At 43.9% G+C, this 27,817-nt stretch overlaps 1 protein-coding gene across 1 annotated transcript in view; it reads right to left on the minus strand.

Moving 5' to 3' along the window:
• Positions 1 to 9,223: 9,223 nt before the first annotated feature.
• LOC104473870 (multiple epidermal growth factor-like domains protein 6) overlaps positions 9,224 to 27,817 on the minus strand; it is a 150,379-nt gene continuing 131,785 nt past the window's right edge. The window contains exons 17-23 of the mRNA XM_086754894.1: positions 27,134 to 27,265; positions 25,939 to 26,067; positions 24,188 to 24,319; positions 20,651 to 20,779; positions 15,337 to 15,465; positions 10,514 to 10,642; positions 9,224 to 9,327 (exon numbers count right to left, since the gene is read on the minus strand). Coding sequence (XP_086611020.1) covers positions 9,224 to 9,327; positions 10,514 to 10,642; positions 15,337 to 15,465; positions 20,651 to 20,779; positions 24,188 to 24,319; positions 25,939 to 26,067; positions 27,134 to 27,265 — 884 coding nt within the window. The remainder of the gene's footprint in view (positions 9,328 to 10,513; positions 10,643 to 15,336; positions 15,466 to 20,650; positions 20,780 to 24,187; positions 24,320 to 25,938; positions 26,068 to 27,133; positions 27,266 to 27,817) is intronic.

Below are 27,817 nucleotides of genomic sequence, written 5' to 3' on the forward strand. Positions count from 1 at the left end.
TTGGCCGGGAGGACAGGTACACTTGCCAGTCCGTGGGTCACACTGACCTTTACCGCACGCACAGAACAGGGCGCAGTCCTTCCCGTATCGATTTTCAGGGCACGCTGAAGGAAAAGCAGCCTTTTGTTAAACACTCTCAGTATCCAATGCCAGTTCTCATTTTGAACATAGGTAGAGTTGGCTTCATTTTTATTCCAGCTAATGTGCTTCAAAACAACTATGGAACCAAAACACATCCAAAGACATGACTGCTTCATCCTCTGAAACTTTACATGAGGTTATAAATACAATCTGCAGTTTCACACTGAACATTTAGGAGGTTTCCTACCAAAAAGACGAATGTACAACTCATCAGCTGCTCATCCTTCCAGCTAAAAACATCTTTCCTTCCTTAATATTGATGCTGACCTAGGCTGAAAAGCAAAGCTACAGGGTACTAAACATGAAAGCCTTGCCTTTCTGTGAATAAGCTGAAGAGAACTTCATAGAGCTCACAGCTTTGGAAACAGCACAGAAATTCAGCCACACAATTTAGCTCAAAAACAGAGAAGTTAGAGTAGGGTTACCAAGGAGTCTTTACCAGTTTTGCCATGACAAAACTTGATCTTTTTCCCATTTATTGAAACTAATGGCACCATAGTGTGAAGCAAAATATTGAGATAATTTCTCAACCTCGAAATTTTGGACAGGAAGAAGGAACTTGAGCAATTCATGCTGAGCTGGCTCTAGAAATAAATTTGGGCAAGCAGGTTGTAATCCTGGGATGAGTGTCCTTGCTTCTACACACGCAGAAGAGAGGGAAAATATTTTGCAAGAGATTTTTTTACAAAGCTGGAATCCTGATTTACAATTCAAGGAGGAGGTAGCTGGGATCTGTCTGTTTTTCTACCAACAAGCTCTTATGCAGATTATTCTCTCTGCTGGTTTTTTTGAAAGAAGCAGAACACAAACGTTGGCTTACTTTTACTACAGTCGGCTCCAATGAAACCAGGCGCGCAATCACAAGTTCCCGATGCGGGGTCGCAATGGCCTCCATTCATGCATTTACAGGGGTTCTGGCAGCTCAAACCATAAGTACCTTTCGGACACCCTGTTTTAAAGGAACAAAATAGCAATCACGCTACCTTGCTACTGGGCCACTGCATTTCAAGTCATAAGCACTTTGTTGCTTTCAGCCAAAATTAGATTTTCATTTTCTAACTTTATTCACTTCTAGCAGACCAGGAGTAGGTATTGACAAGCAGATGGTTGCCTCGGGCAGCAAGGCAGTGCTGATTCGCAATATCAGACCCCTGGAGAGCTGGACTGACTGCTGCTGCCAAGCCTGGTCCGACTGCTCCTGGCTCTGCCAGCTCCTCCCATTCCTTGCACATGAAGGTACCAAGAAAAGCAAGCCCAGTTCTTCAGAGGTTTTCTTCCTGGATTTCTATTCCAAATCAGCCTGTACCCCCTTTTCCCTCCCACGGCAGAGATAGAGATGGGGCATTGGTCCCTCTTCCTTTGGGCAGCAACAGCCTGGTTCGAGCACGATGGCGAAAAGCTGTTAACTATCTCTGCCCCTTTTAGCGGTTGTTTTAACTGACCAGTTACAGGTAGCGGGGCAGGTCTCTTCTTTTAAAAATGTTTAAGTTGAAGAAAGTTTGTTTCCTCTATTATCTACTTCAAACTGGAGTTTAGATTGCTCTGACAAACCTAGTGGGCTGTGGGTGGAAGACATACAATAACAGGAAATTTCAGGAGACACCTTCTCAGGAGATAGATGTAGAAGAGAGACGCTTAAATGCACAGCCAGAAAATTCTCTGAGGGGAAAAGCAAAAAGGAAAAAAAGAAAAAAAAAGAAAAAACCCCCATTTTTATTTTGTAATAACCAGAAGAAATATTAGACCTGCATGGGTTGCTGAGCCAGTGTTACATGGAAATGAGCTGTCCATGAAGAGGTTTTCCAGGTGGCAGTGAGTATTTCTGGTTTCTTTTTGGACAGCTAATGTTGAAGGAGCACTGAATACAAGATCAGAAAGACATTAATGCATCTGCCACGCTTAGCTCATGTCTTCAAGATACTCTTTAGAATGACGGAGGCTGGAACTGAAGAAAAGAGCTGGGCAGAGCTGCTAGGCACGTGCCCCGGTCTGTCAGGGTTGCCTCCAGCGTGCCACCACCAACCTCTGGAGATGCAGGTTATTCTCCTAACTCTCCAGCGTACTGGAAGAGGGAGAAGCTGGTGCTTTTAGAGCAATGTGATCATCATGGTAGTTACACTAGTGTTACTACCTCTACACGCCATTTTTTTGCTCCTTCCTTCCTTCTCTTCCCCTGGCAGAAAGAAAGCCTATGGCTACTTTGGAAATCTGGTTGAATATATATTTGCACGTCTCTAAGCAACAGATCTCTCTCAGTCTGTGCATAAATAACTTTACATGTTTTCTCTTTTTTTTCTGAAGGCATGAAAGCACGGTCTGAATAGCTAGAGAAATCCCTAGATTTTTTTGAGCTGTTTGATAGAGAAGGAGAGCTTATGGTGAAGCTTTGAAGGTATGCCTTTTAAAATAAAACTGAAAATTGGCTTCTGCTCAATCAAGATAGCAGATCATCAGGGCTAAACAGATACACACTTTTACAACATGCAGATACTCTCCCCAGTCCTCCTCAACCATGGCTTCTTCTCAAGGAATACTTCGTCATTAGTGCTTCCATCTGTCAGTACAGAAAATGCGTTTCATGTGCAAACCCTGGCATCAAGGAGTGAGCCCTGCAACATCTATTTCATTTCCATCAAGACATGGAGTTAAGGACACACCCAGATTAAATTATTTAATTGGACTTTAAGTGAGTTTCTCTTTTCCTCCTCCCTTTCCTTTTGGTCATCGCTTGGCTTTTCTCTTTTTTAAATTGTTTCCCACGCTCCCAAACACATTGCTTCTCCCTGGCAAAGCTTTCAGAGCTGTTCCCCAGCTCAAGACCAGTAAGAGCTGCTCCATTACTGAAAGGGATGCAGTAATTCCCCCCTTACCAATTTATTTACCCTTGCAGCATTTTATTTATTTCAGTTCAACAGGGAGCAGCACAAGCAGGGCAAACACATCTGCTGCAACATTCACGTGATTATTAACAAAGCTGTCTCATCTGCTGGTACTCTGCAGAAGAGCCTCTATGCAGATAGCTCGGGCAATTTACACAGCGTCCTGCCATTTAAGTAGGCTCTGCCTTTATAAAGAGGGTTAGCCTCTAACCACCAGTTATCTCAAAAACATTTTCTAATTTAACAGTTTCCTTTGAATCTGACTTATGTTGGTTTTTTTTTCTGAGAACGGCAGGAGAAGCAGCCAGATTTCTAACTAATTTCCTGATTTTTTTCCTTCTGGTTTGGGTGGGTTTGCCATGACCAAGAGCTCCTAAATCTTTTCATACCAGCTACATACACTAGGGCTTTTCCTACCCGTGTTATTAATTGCATTGTCAAAAAGTCACTTCTGAAGCATCCTGTTACCTACAGCTTGAAGGTGAAGCTGGTGAGGTCTTTCTGGCTCAGGGTTCACCCAGGCCAGTAAATGTCACAGAGACATAGCATGAGGGTTTTTTTTATCCATTACAACACCGCTTACTGCTTTTTATTCATAACTTCACTCAAGTAGATGTGCCCATCCACCGCGTTATGGACAACTGATGGGAACCTTATTGCTAGTTTGTCTGCTTCCTCTGCATCCTGCCAAGAGACTATTTCAGCTCTTCACTCCAAAATTTGAGAACATGAAAGCCTCGTTGCTCTTGGCTCCTGGAAATATGGCTTCCCAGCCAACTACACCTTTTATAGATACTTTCTTGAACCTTTTTTCACAGTACTATAAATATAGCAATAGTTGCCAGAAACCATTTCCAGCAGCATCCAACCACATGTTGACTGGACTGAAGCCCATTTCACGTCTTTGGGAGCAGCTCCCTATGCTGTTTTTAATATTACATCGAAAGCTTCTTCATCCTGGAGCAGCCCTAGTTCTCTCTGTAGTGAGGATGGTGGGAACACGGAGTATTCCCACCAAGGTCACGCTAGCTATCCTTGGTTACCAGTCAGTCGGTTCAGAATTAAGGTTCATGATCCACTGACCTGAACCTAAAAATAACTCTAATTTAAACTGTTTTCCTTCCATTTTTGTGTTTGCCTATGCATTAGTCAGAGTGCCATAGGAAAGAATAAAAAAAAAAACCGAACAAAAAAAACCCCACCCCTATGTAGATGCAAGACAAATTCTCTCTCTGTGAAGCTCTACCATTCCATTAACTCCCCAGTAAACGCCTTAACAAAATAATAACTATTACGCGAGAATTTGCTGTGGAAGACATATTTTTAGAATCTGAGAGAACACGGCGCCATGAATGATCATGTCTCACACGCTATAGGTTTCACCCTGACTACACAGGAGCCCATGGCAAAATCCCTTCCGAAGGCAATGAAACACAGGTTTCAATTTGTAAGTCATTTCTTTTATATCAGAACTTTGGTGTAATTAGTAATGTTTTAAATTTTAAAATTCTGAAGTAAAATCTTAAGGATCTAAGCAAGCTGGAGGACATTTGCTATAATTTATAGATATTTAGTACTACACGCAGAGGTAATGACAACTGAAATATTACCACATAAAAGTAAGAGGCTAAGCATGATTAAGTCCTTTAAAATGATACTGTTAAATACTTCATCTCCACTACTGCTCTACTGTAACATTTATTATAATCTAATGTATAATGGATCCAGATGGCTCTAGCCTAGATTTTGAAGGCTGGATTTCGATCTTACTTACAGTGAAAAGTGACGATTCTGGTCTCCTTTGTACAATCCTTACATCTACATCTGTATTTTAAAGAAGAACTTATGATGACAGGATGGAAATACAAACGCCCATCTCTAAAATGAGCCTCTTTCCTGTTTCTACTCAAGGAATAAAGCACAGGTTTAACCCCTACTAGAGCCGCATTAATTGCGGCTGGCCTTTGTATCCAAACTGTCCCCCAAAAAAGCAAGCACACCAAACAGGGCCACACTGCATTTCTAGGAAAGGAAAATCAGCATTCACCACAGAGAAAGCTTTTTTTTTGTTTGTTTGGGTTTTTTTTTTTTTGTGGGTGGTTTTTTTTGGTTTTTTTTTTTGGTTTTTTTTTTTTTTTAATGACACTATTACAAGCCATGGAGTAAAAATAAAATTAAAGTTGTAAATAAAAAGCTAATGAATTGTCTCCTTTTTTGGATACTTTGGTATGTTTCTTATCAGTTGCCACATTCCACCAGGAACAGCTTAACAGATGTCCTTAAATACCAACATGAGACGTGTATCTGGGAATATTTTTTATGACGGAGCGTTCAGCCAACTGGCATTTTCTCCTCTACGCTAGTCACCATTTCTCAACTGAGAGTAACAATTTGTTTAATTTGATTGTTCCTCAGAAGGCCCTACAGCTTAACTGATTCTATGAATCAGATTTACTGTCAATTGCAGCTCCTTGTTTTCTAATAACCATTTGTCCTTATGCAGAGATTTTGGGAAGTATTTTAGCCTAGGTATTTGGAAACGAAAGAGCTACACAATATCCAGGTGTAGCTGAAGATGAGAGTTGTAAATGCAGAGAATGATATATACAGGTATTTTTATTATTGTAAATTAACCCAACCTGTGCTGATGCTATCTCAGTCAATGCTGAAGGTACTGACAGAGATGAACTCAAGTGCCAGCGCACGCTTCTGCATAACTCTGTCCTCACTCAGAAAGTGGGCAGCCCACAAAGATACTCACGGAGGTCGCAGCGGGTCCCGTGGTAGCCCGGGCGGCACGCACACTTGCCAGTCACTGGGTGACATTCCTCATTCTCTGAGCACTGACATGGGCGATTACAGTTCTTACCATACGTGCCCGGTGGACAAGCTTAGGGAAGAGGAAACGTAAACCAATAAATTAAATTTGTCTTGGCAAATATAGCACTCAAAGAGCGAGCTCAAATTTATTGAATAAAATCCCTGTCTACAGAACGATGCTCTCCTGCAGGACTTCGGATTTATTACATTTACTTGGGGGTTACTTCACTGCTTGATTTTGTTTCGTTCAGTCAATTTGTGCCCAACTGTCAAGGGCCAGGTACAATTTTCTTGTCACTAGAGAAAATCATAGGGAAATGTCAGGTAAAATTGACTAAAATAACAGTATAATTCACGGCGGACCAGGCAGATGGATAAAGACATTCTACCTTTTGCAGGGAGTTTAAACTTGCAAAGCTGCTGTAAGCACCATCACTTTTACAAGTTTCATTTTCCCTGTTGCTGGCCACATTGCCTACAGATTTTTGACTTCCCGTGTCTAGTTCTTACATCTCACTTCCATTAAGTTGCCCTTGCTGTGGGTCAGGATTTAGAGTCCTTTAGTAGAGGGTATGGGATACCAATGCCAGTTCTTTTAATTTTCTTTTCTTGTTTTTCTTTTTGCTAAAGCAGTGCTCAGGCAAAATGCTGCAAGCAAGAACTAAGTCAAAACCATGCAGCCGGGGCCACAGAATGAGCCTGCTTTCAAAGACAGCTCCAGATGGCCAAACTCAGCATCAAAGAAAAAACAGTGACATTTCCATGAGCTCTGACAGCAGAAACAGACTTTCACAAGGACAAGGCCAACAGAGAGCAGAGCTACTGTTTTACCCACAACATAGCGATGGCCACGCGCCGGAGTCGGGCTCACCTGGCACCTCCTCAGCCTATTTTGATCCAGTTCAGTCCCCGGCTGCCCCCCGTCAATCTGAGAGCTGCATACCTAGAGAGGGCAAACCTCGCCAGGCACAGAGGTCAGACCCCACCAAACCATCTGGGTGATTAACACGCAGCCCTCGCCCATCTTCACTGCTGTGAGGTTGTTGCCTCCTCCCTCTTCAGGTACTGATTACATCATCAGGTTTTTATTTAAGCAATTAATTTCTTCATTAATTTACAAGGAAAGTATTTGCATTCTTAAAACAAACTTACTTTTCTCACAGCCGTAGCCGGTGAACCCCGGAGGACAGCCGCACTCGCCCGTCAGGTGATGGCAGGGGGTACCCACAGGACACCAGCACCGTCGGGCACAGCCTGTGCCGTAGCGGCCGGGCAAGCAAGCTGCAACGGTGCAACCGATCGTCGTTAGGGCACGGGGCAGGGGCCAGGCAGGACGGTGCAATACTACCCCCCTCCAACAGATCTACTGCAACCATCCCCTGTGAACACTTCCAGACTGATCCCGTGAAGCAACACAGGAGTAAAAGGATCCTGTCACCAGCTCTAGGTCCAGGAGGAACGTACACACCAACCTGAACTTTCCTCCTTAAATGCCCAGCGGACACTCACGTTTGTCACAGTGCCTCCCTCGCCATCCCTTTGCACAGCGACACACTCCAGTTTGATGGTGGCAGGACAATCCGTGCATGCAGTCACATTGTTCCTCACACCGCTTGCCAAAAAATCCTGGGGGGCAGACTGGGAGGAGAAGCAGAGAGAGCAACGATTCTTCCTGCTGCACGGCAAGCATCCGTCATGGGCAAATGAGCCAATAGTGCTCCTATTGCACATGGCAATGTCTATTTAAAAGACTGCATGTCCAGAAAATATAATTGAAAGAGAATATATGAAAAATATTAAAAGCATTTCATGTTGTCTATTAATGAGTCTGCACATGAAAGTTTGCAAAGACTCAGCCATAGTCTGGAGTACAAATCCAGATGGTGTCTGTGGAGATGGCAATGCCATTCACTTTTACACAGTTATGCACAGACAAAGGGACAGCTGTTTGAACAGCGAAAATGCACTGTGTCCACGTACTGCCTTCCACCTCACAGGTCTCTGCAAAGCGATCAAAGAGAAAGCGAAGCCTGAGGAAAAGGAAGGTGGGGACTGCGAAGGCTTTACAGGCCGTATTGGGGGCTGAGGCTTTGCGAGTCCTCAGCACCTCAGGAGACATCAGAAAATTGCTCGTGGCTTGTAAAAGTCACATCATATCACTGGCAGAGCTGAAGGCACATTTCAAGTCATCTGATACCTACTGCTTATGAGATTTCTATTTCAGAGATTTACATGGCGCTAAACATGCCAGACAGCTACGTCAAACCTGAGCAGTCTGGATTACATGCAAGGCAGGGGCAACCTGAACCACCACAGGCCAATTTGCAGAGCTCCCCTCGATGACTTTCAGAGACGCAGCATCACATGGCTGATATCTGGCAAACTCTCCTTACAACTCACTCCCTTTCATATGTTCTTCCATCTACTCATAAGGTAGAGAAATACCTTCCTTTTTTTTAGCAGGCAGGGAAAAGAAGTAGGAGGAGATAAAATGATTTTGACAAGGGCACAAATGTGTGTTTGGGCTGAGACCTGCCTGAGGGGCTCCCCAGACACATGGTGAGCGCTCACATCAATGTTATTTCTTATTGGCCTACAGAATACTGGAAAATTAAGATACAAAATAGAAACAGACTTCATATTGTGGAGGCAGAAACGGCTGACCGCAGAAGAGAGTGTTAAAAGAAAGCATCCACAGAAGGAACTGCCCTTACCAACATCACAGCGGTCCCCAATCCAGCCAGCGTGGCAGATGCATTTCCCCGAGTGCTGGTCACAAATCCCATGGCGGCAGCTACAGTTCTGCTCACAACCCTCTCCGTACCTCCCGTCCCCACACTCTGAAATGAGACGGTGGGCACAGATGAGGGGCCAGGTTGGAGGTGCCCCAGGGCAAACACACTTACACGTCTGAAATACAGAGACATCTAAGCTGGTTCTAAAAACCTTCAGTGAGGGAGATTTGGAAGCCTCCCTTGGCAAAACTAAAAATACATTGTTTTCCTCTGGGAGATTTTCCTCCTCAAATCAAGTTCATTACTTATCTTCTCCATCCCCAGGGGACAGAGAATAGCTTATTCCTCTCCACTGTCCAGTAAGTTTATAGCACTACGGTGAGTTCAAGTGCCAACACCATATCTCCCCTCAGTCTTATCTCTCACTAAACAACCCCAACGTTTGAACCTCTCCACACCTGGTGCTCTCCAGCCCTCTGCCCCTCCTCTCTCTTTTTTTTCCTGGACCGTCTCATACGAGACCTCACCAGAAGTGTATTTCCTTGCAGAGTGACTGAAATGAGGCGCTGGAGGGATGGAGGACACGATGAGACTCACCCAGCTCACACGCTGTCCCCGTCCAACCCTGGGGACACCGGCACTCGCCCGTCACAGGGTCACATGTCGCCTGGCCGTGGCAGACGCAGCGCTGTAGACAGTTTGCTCCATACCATCCAGGAGGACAGGCTGCAAAGAGGAAGCAGGACAAAAGCCTGCCATTAAGAAGTGCAGGAGAAAGATGGACAAAACTTCATTTTTTGACATTAAAAAAATGCACACCTCTCATGTCAGTGGCACCTTTTTAAGATGGTAACAGGAGCAAGTTCTCACTCTGGAAAAGCACTGTCACCAGAGGATGGCTCACCCAGCCTTGGACACTTATCCTACCTCCTTACTTCCAAAAAAGAAACCCCTAAATGTACCATTAAACAAAAAGGGTATGTTTGGCAATGTCTTCACACTTAACAGCAGATTTTTTTAACTTTGGTTTTGTATTTGAGGTCTTTATGCAAACCAGAAAATTTTAGGTCATGTCATTCGTGTTATAATGAAAAACGGTTTGGTGTCTCTCAATTTTTTATTCCTTCATTGTATTAGGGCTTAAAGGGGCACTCACCTCATTCGTATGGTCCTCCACCCTCACCAGCTTTCACCCCCATTCCCTAACCGGTACGCTGAAGGGCAGTCGCTGCTCCCGTGGAGGTGCTGACTCCAAATCCCAGAAGCATCCGCAGCAGCAAGCGCCCCACAGCCCCGCAACCCCACCTCCACGGCACTGAGCCTTATGGGGAAGGCACAAAAAAAAGGAGCCTTCCGCAACGGGGATGGACAGAGTTTTTCTAATGGCTTGGATGCAGGGGATTAGGATGTGTAACGGAAGCCTCAGTGCAGCCTTTTTTGCCAGCCTCTTTCCTTAAGACTTCTTGGAGTTGGGCTTGTGTTTGAGTCGCACGAATCGGTCTAATTACCAAGGCTGGAAGTCCCAATGCCTTTCACGTGTTCTGGATTTAGCCTGTGTCTGGAACAGCGTATGGTAACGATGTGGATCAGTCAGGAGCATGGGGATGGGACGGTAAAGCAGGCCACAGAAAATAAATGGGTTTGTTTCAGTGTCATAAATGGGAGTTTTATGGACCATAATCAGATAGGCTTCAAAACCAGCTCTCTTTCCAGTTTATGACTCTGTTTCAGCCCACTCTGCCCTGCATACATCGAGCTCCCTGCAATGCAGCGTCACATTTATTTAATAGACCGAGCCCTGCTATTGTGCGGATATAAAACCAATGACACCACAGGGCAATGAACTGACAATTAGAATACCAAAGAAGCCCCCCTGAGTAGAAGTTTCATTTTTTCCTCCTATAATCATTCTGCAGGGGCCAGAATTCCCAACTGTACCTTCTTGGCAGGTGGCTCCTTTCCACCCAGGGTTACAAAGGCATATCCCCGTTACGGGATGACAGGGCGCTCCGTTGTGACAGTGACAAGTGTGGCTGCAGCCTGGCCCATAACTGTCTCCCTTGCAGGCTGCAACGAGAGAAGTCCATAAAATTCCATCAGGAAGTACCAAAGGAGGCATCGCACAGAGCAAACCTGAGACACAACCCAGCGCCAAGGAAATCAGTTTGAACCTGGCTTCCGATGACACACTTTTCACATCAGAAGGGCACCTAAGTCTGTATATTAACCACGCCTGACGCTAAATAGCATGGCTTAAAAATATCTATCATAGCACATTCTGAAGAGTTTTTTATCAAAGGATTGCTGGGGTGATGGATCAGCTGTCATCCCCTGTCCTGCGGAATGTCTTTGTGCTAAACTAATGGTCCAGCAGAAACGCCGGCTTGACAGCCCGGGTATTTATTTGCATCTTGGTGAGAGAACTGACAACTTCATTGTTTTCAGCGTTCATTTTTCACAGCTGGATGCCTTCGCTCACCCAGAGTCTCATTCTTTGGTCAGAGAGGGGTGATATTTTCAACACATTCGGTTAAGCAGCTGGCTCCCAGGTGAAAACTTAACACAGCCATCTCACAAGCATTCGCTCGCTGCAGCTGTTTTCAGTGTTGCTGCGCAGGAAAAATGGCAGTGATAAAATTCCTGTCGACTTCATTGCTCTAGAGATTTGGATAGCTTTAAATAGCGGAAAAGAGTACTGCTACCTTGTTTTCTTCAAATATCACCCCAAAAAATAGCAAATGAGTTGATGAAGCTGGATAGCTTCCTTGCAGTTTCTACGCCTGCCTTGTAGAGCCTTCCCTTTGCTTGTACGAAGCTGCCAGAGCCCCTCACCCCTGCAGCACTGCTGGCATGCACCAGAGAAGCAAAAAAGGCTGCGATCCCTGATCCAGAAGATCAGGGATCGCACTTGCTGACTGTGACACCTCCCAGGATCAGATCCGAACAATGACACTTCATCAAAACCTCTATGCTTTTGAGGGTATCAGCATGCAGAGTAAGATGCAGTGCTGCTGGAGGACACGTCCCTGGGGACCAAAGGCAGATGTGAAACCATCTTGACCTCAGGGGTCAACCTGGTTGACAGCATCTGACCCATTCTCAGCCCTTTTCTTCCCATCTGAGGACTTCCACAGCTTCCCAACACAGTTCTCTCAGACACCATCTCTCCCAGGACTTTTCAACAGCGTTCATTTTTGTCATCGCTTGGATCCCATCCACACTGAAACCACAAGAAAGTGTAGGAGCTCAGTCCCATCACAGTTAAAAGTTTATTCTGCAAATGAGGCTTGGTTGCCAAGTTAAAGGTTCAGCCCATCCTACAGAGCTCTGGCTCAGTTTTGGAAGCAGAACTAAATATTTCCACAATACTGACGAGAACTATATCATAACCAAGCCAAAGGAAAAACCAGCTCATAACCAGGTCCCCTGACTGGTTACTAGTGGTTCGTGTGAGGTTCCTGGAGCATGCATGCAAAGCTCTTGTTATGCTTACCGAGAAGACAAAAGAGTTTTCCAGTGAAAGTTCTGGTAAGAAGGCAGAAATTTCTGGAGAAGAAAGTCGTAATTGTTTTATTGGGCGCGTACAATCTTTTTTTAGCTTCTTGGTAGGACAACCCTGATTATTAAAGTACTTTTCTGAAGAATAAGATAACAAGCGATATATTTAAGCTATTTTATGAAGTTCCTCAACTGAATGTACAAATATCCCTTGGACTTTTCTCCTTTCTTCATTATGATTGCGAAGGAAAGAAGCAATAGAAAGGCTTAAATTATTAGAGTTTTTCTTGCTTAAAAATTTTCCTCTTGGTGCCCTTCCTCTGTAAGAGGAGGATTTATTCTTTTGCAGCCTTTAAAATTCTTTTTTGAATGCAGAGTAAGGAACACATGGAACTGAGATTTTCTTCCAGACTGGAAGTCAACAGCTATCAAAACATCGAGGAGCACAGTGATATGGTGGGCACTAAGACTCTACAGGGTACCCAGAAGCTTTGATTTCATGCAGCTTCTTTGGATTGTTCTCCCCAAAATGAAGCTTTGGCTTTAAAAGACAAGAGAATTTGCAAAGTCAAGAGCTCACACACTCAACGTCAAACCCCTGGTTATCAGTGCCTCTGAGCAGAGACTCTGGCAGAGCCAATCCTTCCATGCTCATTTATTTCACAAACCAATCTGGTCTCATTTTACCACAAAGAACTGCTTCTGTGAAGATCCTGCTGAGCCCCAACAGCTCCAGAGACATTTTTAGTACAAATAGAATCAAGGCAAAATGCAGATGTTGAATTGTGTTCAGCTTCTACAGTCCAGCCCATACACAGCAGGAGATCTTTTTCGGAGGGTGTGCATGTGTGTGCTTGGAAACTGCAAAATTTGGATGACTTTTCATACAGAAAGGAAGGTTACATCTCTAGCATAAAGAGATGCCAGATGTCAAGTCCTCACTTCTATATCTCCAAGGCATCACGACACTCAATGAAACAGTTTAATTTATTGTAAAGATAGGCAATACATCTGCCCTAAATCTCTTTCTTGGAAACCTAAAGTATCTTCAGCAGACACTCAAACCAACCCCCTCAAAATACAAAAAAATCACCAAACACAACCTTAAGCTGAGGCAGAGCTTGCTTGGCAGATTTCATCCCAGATTAATATAATTCATTTACAAGCGATTGAAAAACACAATCTTGTAATTGGAAGTGTTAGGCAGCTTCAACAAAAGGCATTACTGTCCGTATCACCCATAATTAGATAGCAGTGTATAAAATCCACTGCATGGCTGGTTTAAGATCAATTCAAATCCCATGATGTCAAAATTATTCCTCAATATCCTCCAGCGCATTGCCTGCAATCTGATTACTTGAACGCGAGTGCCGCCCTTCCAGCTGCTAGAGCTGGCGAGTCCCAGGAACCGGCAAGGTGAATATTAAACACCCAACACGGATGGGGAGTGGTGGGCTGGTGTCTCCAGCCCACAGTTGCCTTACTCCCAGCAGCTTCGGAGAGGTGTGGCTGAGGTCCAGTCTTAAAATCAAAATGAAGATTCATTGTTTAGCCAAGAGAAAAGCAGGTTACCCTTTGCACCTTTAACTGACCTTGCTCTTTTACTTAGAGGCAAAGGAGACCCGGGAGCCTTCGGCATCTTCACCAGCGTGAGGAATAAATCAACCCGGCATAAAGATCTAATGGCTGCAGCACAAGAGAACAAATAGGTTTTTTTTCCTCATGTGAGGAAAGGGAGGCACAGAAGGCCACTGAGAAAGAGCTGCATTTCTTAATTGAATGTAATGAAATATGTAACAAAGCTTCCCATCCTTAATACAGCCTAAGGAGTGGGAAAGAGCCAAGGTGACACATTGCTAACACCGTGGCTTGGCTGGAGGGCAGCAGAAGTGGGCTGTCACCAAGAAGCAAACACCATATCTGTTCAGCAGCACCTTTTCTGCCCTGAGGTACGATTACAAGTCTGGCTCTGCATTTATTTCACGGTCAGCTCATTAACCTACAGCCACAGGGGAGTATTACCACCACAACCTTCAGGCGGCGGGAGACAGGAGAGTCAAGCACTCCTATGGAGGGCCACGAGGAGGCAAAAAGAACTGCAATGGTGGAACGTTTGCAGAAATATCCCAAAAGTGGAAAGATACACCAGCATCGACCCTCCTGTAAATCAAAGAGCAAGGGATTTTGCAGGAGAAGCCCTTTCAGAAGACAAGCTATGTTGTGTGGTCGGGGCAAATAAGGGAAAAATATTATGAAGAGCAAGCACAGCCCTCAAACAGGGCTGACTACAATGTGGTCAGAGAATAGACCTGTTTCCATATAAATACCATTTCTCTCTATTTCTAAACTGAATTAATTTTCTATCGGAGAAGTCAGCAATCTACAGACTAAAGAACTCTCGTGAAAACGTTCAGTAACAACAAAAGTTGGCTCCTTGTAGAGTTGCTTTGGACCCTAACTCCACACCACAGTCCTGCAGACAGCAGTCATATTTTCAAAAGGAAGGACAGACCATGACATCATCCTAAAGGGAAACTAGGAAGCTGAGAGACTAAAGTCGGAAAAATCTTTTAAAAATCCCATATTTGCTAAATTTTGCAATTTTGTGATTGCCACATGTAATGCCATGCAGCTAAAGAAAATAATTTTATTGCCCATGAAATTTAGTGAGCAATTTATCAGAAGAGCCAATTTTACATATGCATGCATATAAATATACAAAAAACCCTATTAGCTTAAAGACTGTGGGAAAAATATACTCGAGAAAATCTAGGAAGTTGACTTTTTTTTTTTTTAAATAACTTTTCTAAGACTTAATTTTAAAACTATTTTGCCACGCTGAAATAACAAAAGTCTCAGCTCTGATTTTTCCACATTGCACATTTGTAACCTGCCACTTTATACTTGATAAGTAGCTGAGACACACCAGACAGAGATAGAACATTTCATCTCTTAATGCTGCACAAAAATAAAAAGCAGAGACTTGTCATATGGTAGGAGACAGCTCTGCTATTTAGAAACTGATGCTCATAACATTTGACAGCGCCAGCAGCAGTTTAAAAAAAAAAAAAAAAAAAAAAAAAAAAAAAGGAAGTTGATTTTATACACAGCTACCAAAAATCATTCCCTTTTTTAGCATCTTTGGAAAGGAATGTGACCTATCTAAAATTGTCCCCTGGTAGGTCATCCTACATTCCCAGAAGAAATCCATGTTAGTGCCGAAAGGGTTTGCAAGCGGGACGGTGCGCGCGGGCCGGACTTACGCTGCTCGCAGGTCTCTCCCAGCCAGCCGGGCAGGCAGCGGCAGGTTCCCCAGACGCGGTCGCAGCCAGCAGCATTCTTGCACTTGCACACCTGGTGGCAGTCAAGCCCAAAGAATCCATCTGGACAAGCTGAAAATGCAAAACATCCATTTTTAGCCGAATTCCTGTTTCTTTTTTTGTATGAACTCTAGCTCAGAGATCTGAAAACGTGGGGCACTGCTCATGTTTTCATGGATGCTTTGTCACACGTCACTCTGTGCCTACGCTTAAGAGTCAAATCTCTAAGCCTGCACAATTCTGCTATGTGTATCTCTGCAAAACGTGGACCAATTTACAAAAGCAAGAGTTTTCTGCATAGAAAAACACGGCTGAGAATACACTGAAAAGCCATAAAACAGGAGAGCAAATGGATTCACGCAAGCCAGCACTCGTGCTTCTGTAATGGACAGACGAAAAAGGAAATAATTCAACGTAATGCAAAACCGGGGGGGGGCACCCCTGCTGATCTCCCTGTCTTTTGAAATGCAAAACTTACGCTCCCATTTACTCTCCAGACACCTTGCTAAGGAATTTTTAACAGTGAACGTAAGCCATAGTGGTGTAGTTCAGTGCTGAAATGAAAACCTGGCAAAGAGAATGAGCAAACCAGACAAACTAAGTGTAGCAGAACAGCCCCAGGGAGCTTAAGGAGCTCAGCACCTACATCTAGGACACGAGAGCCAGAGCAGCCCCATGGATTCACTTTACATCTGTACCAGTGAAAATAAGCCACTGGTGGCTGTCACTGGGCCACATCACACCCCAAATGCTGCATTACAAGAATATTAAGACGACTATGTGGAGTTTAACAGAAAATATATATATATCAGGAGTTATGTTGTCTATATAGTCTTAATTTAACCTCTGTCTGCACATACATGTGTGTGGGTTACACTATGTAACTACATGTATAATTATGCTATACTGCTTGATAATACATCTGTAAACACACTTGTACATAATTCCTTCCACATAACCCCTCAATCAGTCAGTCTCTCAGTTTCAGGAGCACTGGTGCCCATTAAATAAACAGTTATTCAGTCCTCCTTGTTCAATATAAACTTATCTTTAAAACCCAATTCACACATTTCTACCATGGAATCAGAATGACTGGCTTCCCAACAGAGTTTTATGACAATTATCAGCATATCCACTACCCAGCCCTCCACACTAATTTCACAGCTCTCTACCAGGTCAGGGTGACACCATTAGTCATACACATGTCCTCCCTGTTGGACTCTTCTGTCCTGTTTCTTGCTCCGTCTCTTTTTCATGCCCAGGCTCTTTGTCCCAGTCTACTCTTACTGCCACTTCCACAAATGCAAATTCGGTGCTCTAACAGACAGCACTGCTGCCTGCTTTGCATACAAGGAGGGGGAAATTCAGTTATCTGTAGGTAGAGGCAAACCTGGACATTTAGGCAGCAACAGCAGCATAATACACTGCCACATCTGCTTTTGCTTCTTTACTCTCAGAGCTCCTGCTCAGCTTCTGACTACATGTGATTGCTTCTTCTGCTCCAAATCAAACGGCTGCTCTTCCCTTCATCCTGTCCAGACTGCAGCCCCTTCTCTGGCACACAAGATTTCAGGCTTACACCACTTTCCAAGTATGTGCTGCCTCAGAGAAACAGAAAAGTGCCTCATACCGACTGAAAACTCTAATGCATCCATCAGCCCCTCCTCAGTTTCTGCTGTGGAGAGAGCTGTTATCAAGTTGTAAGGAAGAGACATCAGCACGTGGTTTCGATCTTTATGTCCTTATTTATTATGCCTCAGCAGCGTGTATGGCACAGCATACAAGAGATGACTTCTGCTTAACCCTAGGCAGCTTCAGAGGCTGACAAAGTTTTTCTTTGTTTAACTCAGGGACTACATAGCATTGTCAGGTGTTCCTAGATATGCACAGTATTTATTTCTCCCTTTTATCTTATTAAAACAGAAATCTTGCTAGGCTACCTTATGATAACAGCTAACTGCTGAAATCCCAAGAGAGAAGCCCAGTCAGCCTGTCCTGCGGTAGGTGCTGATTCAGACGACAGTTCACATGCAAACTTTGAGTGCTGCACTTCACAAGGGCCACACGGTGCCGTAATTAATGCATTCATTAATAAACACACCGCAGAAAAAGTCTGAGACTCCTGCTGCCTCCAGAGTGTGGGCTGATTGTGTGGCATGTTGGGATATTCGGTCAGATCAAGCAGTGAAGTGGATAATTCTGTTGGCCTGATCCTGTAACTGGACACTTGCCTTGGGTCATACAAATACCAAGGCAGTGGGGAATGAAATTAAACGAAATTATGGTGAAGACAATCGGAACATTCAAAGCAGGAGCAGCAGATGCTTAGCACTTCACAGAATTAAATCAATTAAAACAATTGCCTGCCCAAACAGAAGCAGGGCAACCCTGGTGCAGGGCAGGGTGACCTGGTTCACTCGGCGTGGTTGTAGTAGGGCTGTGAGCACGGTCGGCGAACACAGACACACCTTGATTCCTTCTGGGTTTGCTAGGCGGGCAGTTGGGCTGCCTGCATGGGAAGGCTTCCTGCATGTCAGACGTTTACATATATTTGGAGTAAACATTGATATATTTATCTATTTATTGCAAGAAAGATTGTGTTTGGGGTTGGGTTTTGGATTTTTTTTTTTTTTCCACTTGCCTGTTTAGCTGTAACTGCATTAAAACGAAAGCCCTGCAGCAGTGGGTGATCACAGTAGGCATCTCTTCTGGAGAAAATGCTACTCACATTATCTGTGCTTTAACAGGATAGAGAAATGACTCATAAAGCCATCTTTTGCTACGATCACTGCCTTTGCACAGTCCAGGAATGCAGAAGAATTAATTGCTGCTTCAATTCGGGAAGAGCCAGAACTTCACGCGTGCCTCAAGCACCTTTTCCCCAGGCAGGTAACATGCTCTACTCGGATAGGAAAGATACCTTAGTGGCATTGCTAGTACCACCACTCTCAAGGGACCACCAGAAATTATTCATATTTCTTCAGTAATGCTAGACTTTGTAAAGAACTGTACAGTGTTTCTTCAAGTCTTCTAGTTGTATCACTTGCTGCTTTCAAGAAAATGCAAAGGATGCCTTTCCTAGGTTGTTCAGATGGCTGGTAAACATTTCTTAGCAGATTATTTTGTTTTCAGGCTTATTTGCAAATGTTAGCTACTTTGCAACTGAAACAGTTCTGCTCCTTTTGCAGCTCTTTTGAAAGAGTTACAAGATTCACAAGGTTCATTTTTCCAATGGACTGAGCAGAGCTGAAAGACGGAGCGGGCAGGTACCACCTTCAGAAACGTCTAATTTTCTTTCAGAAAGTGGCTTGATAGCTTTACTTCTACCCACTATTATTATATGTGCTCACACCACTACTGGAGAGGCAGCGGTAGGACTGAATGATACCAGGTGGAGATGAAGAACAGCTGATTGAAGCTGACTTCAAAGAACTCTGAATTGCCACTGAAGTGCCATTTTGCAACAGGGACTAGCATATAAACCTATGAAGCCCTACTTTAGACTGAAGGTAGAAAATTAATGAAAAGGAACAGCAATACTTTGTTCCCACACAGGGGGAAAAAAAAAAAAAAAATGTAGCCCCCAAAAAGCCCAAAGGCAAATTTTGGGACTTCTACAATTTCAGCTTGAATCGGGATCCCATGATGCCATAATGCAAAATACCAGAAGCGAGGACTGCAGGTTCAAACATGCTCATTATGCAAGGGTCCATTTCAATACTGAAATGGGTAAAGTACTGTCTTGTCCTAGGACTTTGAACTTGGAAGGCTGGAAAAATTTCAGTTCCAATGTTTCTGCCATGATGGAAAAGTCCTTCCCAGCCATGGGATTAAGCAGACTTCAGAGAAGTCCAAGGCAACGCAGCTGCACCTGGTCTCAATCTCTACGTTCTTGCCTGCAAGGCACAGAGCTTGGCCAACGTGGGTGGATTGCCAAGAGGACAGCAAAAAGCACATCCACGCCAGAAGGAAACCCTGCCAGTCTTCGAGTCACTAAAAAGAGAAGTGCTACAGCTCCTCAGAGAAAAGGTGCCAAGAAGGTTCTACCAAGGGCAAACCACCCACACGTTTTCCTCCCTCTTCATCTTCTGGAAGCAGCCAAACCATTCTGGCTAGAACTTTCTGAGCAAAAAGGTAGCGCAGGTCAGCTCAGAGCAAACACCCTGCCTGCTTAAGGAAAAGCATGTAGAAAATAGGGTCTTATGAACAGTAAGTGCTAAATTCCACTCTCCTCTCCACAATTTTCCTTAGGACTTTAGAAAGATTAAAACGTCCAACACGACTGATTTGGAAGCTAAGAATTTTTTTTTTCCCCCAACAGATGTCACCCAGGCTTCTCCATATTCCTCACACCTACTTTGGCGAAGGATATTTGCCTCTTTGTTCCCATTTTGATTCCTGCTGGAATGAACAGATTTACACCACAACACAGATAACTGTATTGCTTTTCCAATTAAAAAAAAATAAATAAATAAAGGACAGATGTACAAAACCAGAGTTCAACTAAATTTTTAAAAAGGGACATAGTGGAGATACCATAAATTTTGAGGCACATTTTGCAGCAGAAACTTGAAAAGAGTATTTATTCTGTTAATAAGTCCTGGTAAGAATGAGAGGGGAACAACAAGCAACATCTGCACTCCAGTCAGTTGGGTGCTTTGCCAGGTTAGGGGGTAAGCTGTGGAGCAGCTCCATTCCCATCAGAGGGCAGCAGCTGCTTGCAAGTGCCGCTGCTTCCCTCCATATCGTAGCTGTGAACACTAATTTTGTAAACTGGCTGACAAAGCTGCTTTCTAAGCAAAATAATTTTAACTTTGGTTTAATGATCATCATTGGTAGAATCTTCAATCATTTACATTTAAATAACTTTCATAACGTCTGACTATGTGCTGTTTCTGTTGTACTCAAGACTATTTTTTATGATCTGCAACCCTCCTTAGACAACGCCACACACTGACCCATAACGGTGTATCTAAGGAAGAGTTACAACTCTGCTTACAAAGAGTCTTCATAAAGATGTGATATGCAAGGGTCTTAAGCACGTATCTAATTTTAACCACACTACAACGTGCCCAACACTAGGCATTTAGTGAAACGCTTTGCTGAGTAAGGATGAAAGCGCACATTTCAGTATCATTTTCCATTTAAGTCCAATAGTTTCTTTAGATCAGATTCTGTAAATTGTAAAACTAGCTCTCTACATAAAAAAAAATCTGATCTGCATAAACCTGAAAAGGACCAGAGGGAGCAGCAGTACCTCTTTCACAAAAGGTTCCCATCCAGCCCGCCGTGCAAGTACAGGCTCCGCTCACGTGGTCGCAGGCAGCTCCGTTCTGGCACTGACAGCTGTGCTCACAGCTCGGGCCAAAGCTTCCCTCGGGGCATCCTGCAGTGGAGGAATCAAAACCAGACGACAGGTTAATTCTGGAGCAGATCAGGGATCAACGGGGAATTTTTAGATACATGGGAATTCTTATTATTCACAAGAGAAGAATCAGGGCGTAACGGTAATGCCCTAAAACTGCTGTGATTAAGTATTCTCCTTAAAGTCCAGGTAAGTTGGCCTGTTTTCATTAAGGTATATCGTAGAAAAATAGGTGTTGAAAGACTAAATTCTGCACAGAAAACTAATACCATCGGATAGACGCGAAGCCTGCAACTTCACAGGTTCTGCTCGATGACACCTCACACACTGGTCTGGAGCTGCTTACGTGCACATTTCCTCTGGGACTTCACCAGCCAGGAGGAGGAAACCTCCCAGCTTCTGCACCTCCTTCTGAGGCCCTATCCTCTATTTTCCTGCAAATCCTCTTTCCCCAGAAAGCTGCAGAAAATATGAAATGTGCCAGCTTCCTTTAGAAAGCTCCAAACTGAATGCTGCATACTTTACTTTCAGGCTCCACTTTGAAATATTCAAGTGAAAACATTACATCTGAGGGACAATTACACTTCCACAGGAGTTAATGTAAGGAGTTTTAATAGATTGGCATGGCACTCACTATCGGAAGAAAGAAAACAACACTTGAGAATGAAAATAATTTCTTCCAGGATTACAGGAAAATCAATTAGGAATAGGGCCAGTTGCCTAATTCGCATTAGACATTTTGGACAGGCTGAAATAGAGAGATATATTTGGCTGAACACAATATTACAGGGCCTCTACTCATGTTTGAAGATCTTGTGAATTCCCTTCTAAATGATTTCTGTAGATTATTGCCAGATCTCTCTTAAAAGTGTACAATTTTAGCATTTACATCAAAGTGATTTTCAGGCAACCTGGAAAGAATTACAGGGAACAGAAAAAAAAAAAAAAAAAAAGAGGATCCTCAAAGACAGCTCTGCATCTGGAATAAATGGGTGGGTTTGGTGCTGCCTGTTTGGTGCCATAGGTGGGCAGAGAGCCGAGCCGGCATGAGTTTGGTTGAAGGAAAACAGTATTCCAGGGCAGACTCGCAGCTGAGCTATCTTCAGACTTATGGCGTTTAGCCTGGAGCTGAGACTTTCAAGGTGATGGCAACAGGTCAGCACACTTCACAAACGATTTCGCAGTCCACACCACAGAGAATCTGCCCTCTGCTCAAGCAGGCACAGGCTGAGATACATCCACCCCGCCGGAGAACCTGAGCTGCCCGCAAAGCCGCAAAGGGAAAGAGCCCGACCTGCAGCAAAAGGCCAGAGATACGTCCGGAGCAGAGGAGCTCTCCAGGGATAGCAAAGATCTTACCTTCAAGGCAGCATAAATTAGCGTGGGGGCTACGGTGGCAGCTTCTGCAAGAAGCTGCTGGAAGTTTCCCCTTTGTTCAGTGGACTCGGCCATGTCTAGAACGGACCCGCTGCTGGCCAGGGCCGAGCCAATTAGTGACAGAATGTTCAGTGATAACGTATTTAAGAAGAGGAAAATTAAAAAAAAAAAAAAAAAAAGTAGCAGTAGGTGAAGCAGCAGAAGCAGGGGCAGAGAGGAGGAGGAGGCACAAGCCTTGTGGCCCTCACCCTCTGGCCTCCCCCCGGGCGGCCAACTGGGCCCGACTTGGCCCGGCCTGGCTGCAAGAAGTGGAGAGGAGAGGAGATGTGAAAAAAACCTGAGAGGCATCTGCCTGAACCGATTGTGAAGAATTTATTGTGAGAGGAACGGCTGCAGATGCCAAGGTCAGTGAAGAAGGAGGGGGAGCAGTAATGCGGCTCCCGACCAGAATCCCCGTGCAGCCTGTGGTGCAGCCCATGGTGGAGCAGGTTGTCCCCCTGCAGCCCATGGAGGTCCAGGGAGGAGCAGAGATCCCCCTGCAGCCCGTGGAGGACCCCACACTGGGGCAGAGGTGGAATGTGAGGAGTTCTTCCCCCGAGCAGGAAGGAGTGCGTAAAGCGACGTGTGATGAACTGACCGTAACCCCCATTCCCAATTCCCTCTGTGCCGCTCAGGGAGGGAAGGAGGTAGAGATAATTGAAATGAAAGTTAAGACTGGGAAGAGGGAGGGGTGAGGGAAGTTGTGTTGTTCCCTTTCTCATTATCCTGCTTTGGTTTTCTTAATAATAAACAGTTTCCCCAACTCGAGTCTGTTTTGTCCGTAATGGTAACTTCAGTGATTTCTCCATGTCCTTATCTCAAACCTCGAGCCTTTTTGTTTTATTATCTCTCTTCTGTTCTCTTGGAGGGTGGGGTCAGTGAGTGAGAGACTGCGTAGTCTGGTGCCGAGTAGGGCTGAACTATAATACCTTGCCAGAGAAGATGACAACCAGCTATTTGGCTGCTTTCTGTCTGCAGAGATGCTGTTTTGAGAGAAGTCAAGAGCAAAAGAGAAATGGATCTGGCAGCTTTTTCTTTTGGAGCTGGTCTTCCCAACTAACTGTCCTTCCATTCTCTCTGTGCCAATAGCAACAAGAGCCTTAAGACCAACTTTCCAGGGTTTTTGTTTTAGGTCATTCTTACAAATTGGTTTGACATTTCTGTGTGACACCAGCAGTTAATTCTGCCTACACTACTGAGACTCTGGTAGCTGCATCTATGCTACTGTAAGATTGTTAACCTAATAGATAAAATATTTATTTTATTTAACACCACCAAAATAATCAATAATAATAATAATAATAGCAGCTTAACTATGTAACTTATTGCCACAAGATGAAGTGGATATCAAATGTTTGCATGGAATGAAAAATGAAATAGGCACATTAACTGGAAAAAAAATCAAGTTATATTAAATATAGAGATATTGCTTCTGTCTCAAGAAGCTCTTGAGTGACAAATTGATGAAACCTGGGGAAACATATCAGGATTTACCTATATGCCTGTTTTTATCCTCTTTAAGGCATCTGCTATCGACCTCTGTTAGAAACAGATTAGTGGAGATCATGAGCCTCTGGTAAGACCATAGCACATTTTTGTTGTTAATAAATAGATGACCCTAAATCTTCCTGATGTTATTTCTGTTACGTACATGTGAAGCATTTCTATATGCCTGGCCTTGAAAAAAGATTTATGAAGAAAAATTGCAGATCTAGAACTGCATAAATAAAATTGATATGGAAACTTCTATGCCGCAAGCCAAATATACATCAATCTTATCACTAACACGAGGTTTGAACATTAAAAATAGCTGTTGAGTTCAAAACAAGTCTGAAAATAACTTTTCTGGAACCCAAATGAGGGAAAATATCTAACCCCACTGAAAGCAGAGAGCCCTGCGACGCTCAGGGCAGACCGGAGGCGGTACAGCCTGGAGGTCTTCCTGGAGGGAATGATCAGGAAAAATAACTTCTGGTTTTGCAAATTCCCTGCGTTGACAAAGTGGCAACTTACTCTGCTCACAGTGTTTCCCGGTGAATCCCGGCTCACAGAAGCAGGAGCCGGTGACCGGATCGCAGCTACCATCGCTGTTATGGCAGACACACGTGCTTTCACAGCGCTGTCCCCAACGGCCACTGTTGCAGGCTGCAATGTAAAGCAGGATCTACATTGAGAATGAACTTCAAGCTCTGCTAATGGATTATTTTACATCTAAAAGGGAGAATAGAAAAGATGCAAAATGGCTCCTTAAGATGCAAGTGCTCTGGACTAGACTCTCAGTTGCAGCATGGGGCACAAATCAATAGAAATAAATACAATTTCTGATGATTTATTTCAGCTGAAAGTAGGAATCCATAGGCAGATATTATGTCATCCACATAAAACTAATCATTCATAGTCAATCTATATCAATCAATCCACAGTCACAAACGCATAATTTAATGGAAATAAAATATCAGCTATTGACTAACTCAGCAAAAATCTGCAGAACCAGAACAGCTAAGGGATAAAACAAGACAGATTTGTGAGCCCCCTCCATATTTTCCGCAAAATACCGGGAAACGCAACACAGACAAAGATAGACAGATCTCAGTCTTTATTAAAGAAACATACTGCTTTCCTTCTAAAAAAAAATAAAAAAATTAAAAAATCGTAGAACACTAGCATGATTAGAGCAATGTACCACAGCATCTCCTTCCTTTCTTGTAAGGATAAAGATGAAAGTGCCAATTAGGGCAACAGAAACCTGGGTTTGGAGTTCGGCACCTGTTTCATGTCCGGTCTGCAACAGTTGGAAGAGGTGCCTTACTGAGACATCTCTGCAAAACAACTTTTCTCCTATCTTTTCCTGAACAGAAAGAAAAGCTTTTCTTTGTCATGGTCTCTCAATTCTTTAGACAGCCTAAAAAGTTATGGAAAGCTATCTAAACGGCTCCACACATTACCAGCTGGTTTGATTTTTAAAATATGAATACTGGTGGAAACTTGGCACATTCCCATTTCCGTCAGTACCAAGCCTCAGAAGCCAGGTCCAAAACTTACTGCGGTCAACACTGGCAACTAGTTTGTATGATTTTATGTGTCTAAGACCAAGTTTAGAATGAGGTTTATGTTCTGTTGGCTTTTTGCAAGAGGGATCATAACGAATCAAGCAGAAAAGATGTGAAATAGGAAAAGGAAAGAATCAAGCAGGATGGCTTAACGTTTACACAGCGCTATGCAAAAAGGGCAAATCTGTGCCCTTACATGGCCATCAATATGGAGAGCGATGCTAAAGTCAACAGGATGATGCTCTGCTCTTCCAGAGAACAGAATTTCACTCAGCATTTATATTCACAAGTTAATGAATGACCTTAAGACACACAACTGTACATGCCACTCACTTGTTGAATAAATCTCCCCTAAACAAAATGAAAAATTGAGAATTAATCTTAAAACTAATCTGTGCTGAAAATGAAAACCAAAGCTGTCTGTCAGTCACAATGCTGACAGGACAGATGGTATTGGGCTAAGGGATCCATAGTGTTGAAAAAAGAGCTTATATCAATGCTTTGTGCTTCACCAGCCATCTATTTCAATGCTTTGGACCTAGATAATTAAGGATTATAACCACCCAGGCTGTGCAAACCCATAAACACACCATTTCAGAAGGAATAAGATTAGCAGAAGTATATTAAAAAATACTGTAACAGATTAACAACAAACAGAGCCAGTTCTTACATTTGCAGTTAGGTCCCCATGGAGCAAATACGCGTTTGACTTACGGTGTTTGCAGCCGTGGCCAGTCCAGCCAGGGGGACACGCGCACTCTCCAGTGACAGGGTGACACTCAGCACTGCTGCTACAGCTGCATAACAGCAGGCAATTTTGTCCATAGTAACCATCGGGGCAGGCTGAAAACAGACGAACAGACTGCAATTTCACCTAGATAATAACTCAGACACAGACTGCTCTGTTCAAAGAAGACAGCAACAGCTTGCCCCCTAAAACATGCATTAGGTGAACGTGGAAATCAAAAAGCAAAATGAAAGAAACATCTGTAATTTGTATACCGTGTGTCTGGGGTGAGTCCTATAAAGTGGAAATAGCTTGAGAGACTTTTGGGTACTTCTCCTGCACATCAGGATCAATCAGTGGAGAGAGTGCTGAGGAAACCCTCATCAAAAGTGAATTTGTGTCTAACAAGGAGAACAAACATGCCACCACTGAGGTCTTGCACGAAGCAGTGCTGCTTGTGAGAGCCTGTCTACACTGCAAGCACAAAAGCCATACCCCAGCAGCCTTTAATATCCAGAGGCTGGGTAACGAACCACACCACGGCAGCAGAGAGCAGCTGCTTGATCATATTCCCATGGTCTCTTCTGGATCTGCAGAGACAGCACTGACGCTACTCCTTCAGCCTCACTACTATTTGATCTTAAATTATATACACCAAGGAGCGTTGCTGCACACATAACCCAAGAGTGATGCCACAATGGCCAACTGGTCAGCACCTCTTGCCATGCAACCAGGATTACAATGAAAGTATTGTGGCTATTAAACATGGTACTTCTAAGTACATATTGCCATAAATTAGGTCAAACAATAACATTGATTTGGGATGCAGTTTATCTGGTCATCTAAGAAGAGAAAGTGTAGGTGCCCCACCCCTGGAAGTGTTCAAGGCCAGGCTGGATGGGGCTTTGAGTAACCTGGTCTAGTGGAAGATGTCCCTGACCACAGCAACGCGGTTGGAACTAAATTATCTTAAAGGTCCCTTCTAACCCAAACCATTCTGTGATTTATCTGTAATCTCCCCCTTGTAAATAACGTCAAATCCCAACCAGGGAATTCCCGAAGCCGAAGGGTACTTTGTCTTGGACCAGTGTGCTTAACGTAACAAGCATCTCACAGAACAGCAACAAGGCAGAAATCAAAGTGACTTTTTTTTTCATAGGGAAGGCTGATGTAAGGACTTACACGCAGAGCAGGATGCCCCAGTGTAACCAGGGGGACAGTCACAGGCTCCAGTTTCTCTGTTGCACTGTCCCCCATTGGCGCAGGGCTCACAGGAGGATCGGCAGTCTGGTCCCCACCAACCTGCTGGGCAGTCTAGGAAAAAAAGGACAAAGATGTCCCCAGTGTCATTTTCTGTTTCAAGGCAATTACAGATTTCTGCTGTTACCTTGAAGAATTTAAAAATTACAGTAAAACTAAGCTGGATAAAGGATTGTTCCACTATCTCTCCAGACCTGGAGCGCTGTCACAGTAAGCCGCCTGAACAAGCCAACTCGCCCCAGCAAATGAGAACACATCTAAAGTCAGATCCAAAGGCTCTCTTCGGACAATACAGTAACATCTGGAGCATTTGGGCACATCTGAAAAAATTACTGCACTCAGTGAAGATAATCTGCAGACAGATGCAGGAGGGGAGGGTTGCTGCTGTATTCTTCCTGGGCTGAAGGGGCGACAGGACGGTCATCCAGTCCCGAGGAACGTGAGGTGGAGCCCAGGTCTCCATTCAGCTCCACTTCCTTCAGCAGAGGCTGAAGCTCCTTGAGCCATAACCCAGGTCCACGCAGGGCAGATGCTCCTCAGGCATGCAATAGCCAGAGCTCTGCAAGTGGAAGTGTCCCTGAGAGTTTTTTCATCCCCTTTATTTAA

This window comes from Chlamydotis macqueenii, chromosome 9, assembly GCF_036417535.1.
Source record: "Chlamydotis macqueenii isolate bChlMac1 chromosome 9, bChlMac1.mat, whole genome shotgun sequence".
Classification (NCBI taxonomy): domain Eukaryota; kingdom Metazoa; phylum Chordata; class Aves; order Otidiformes; family Otididae; genus Chlamydotis; species Chlamydotis macqueenii.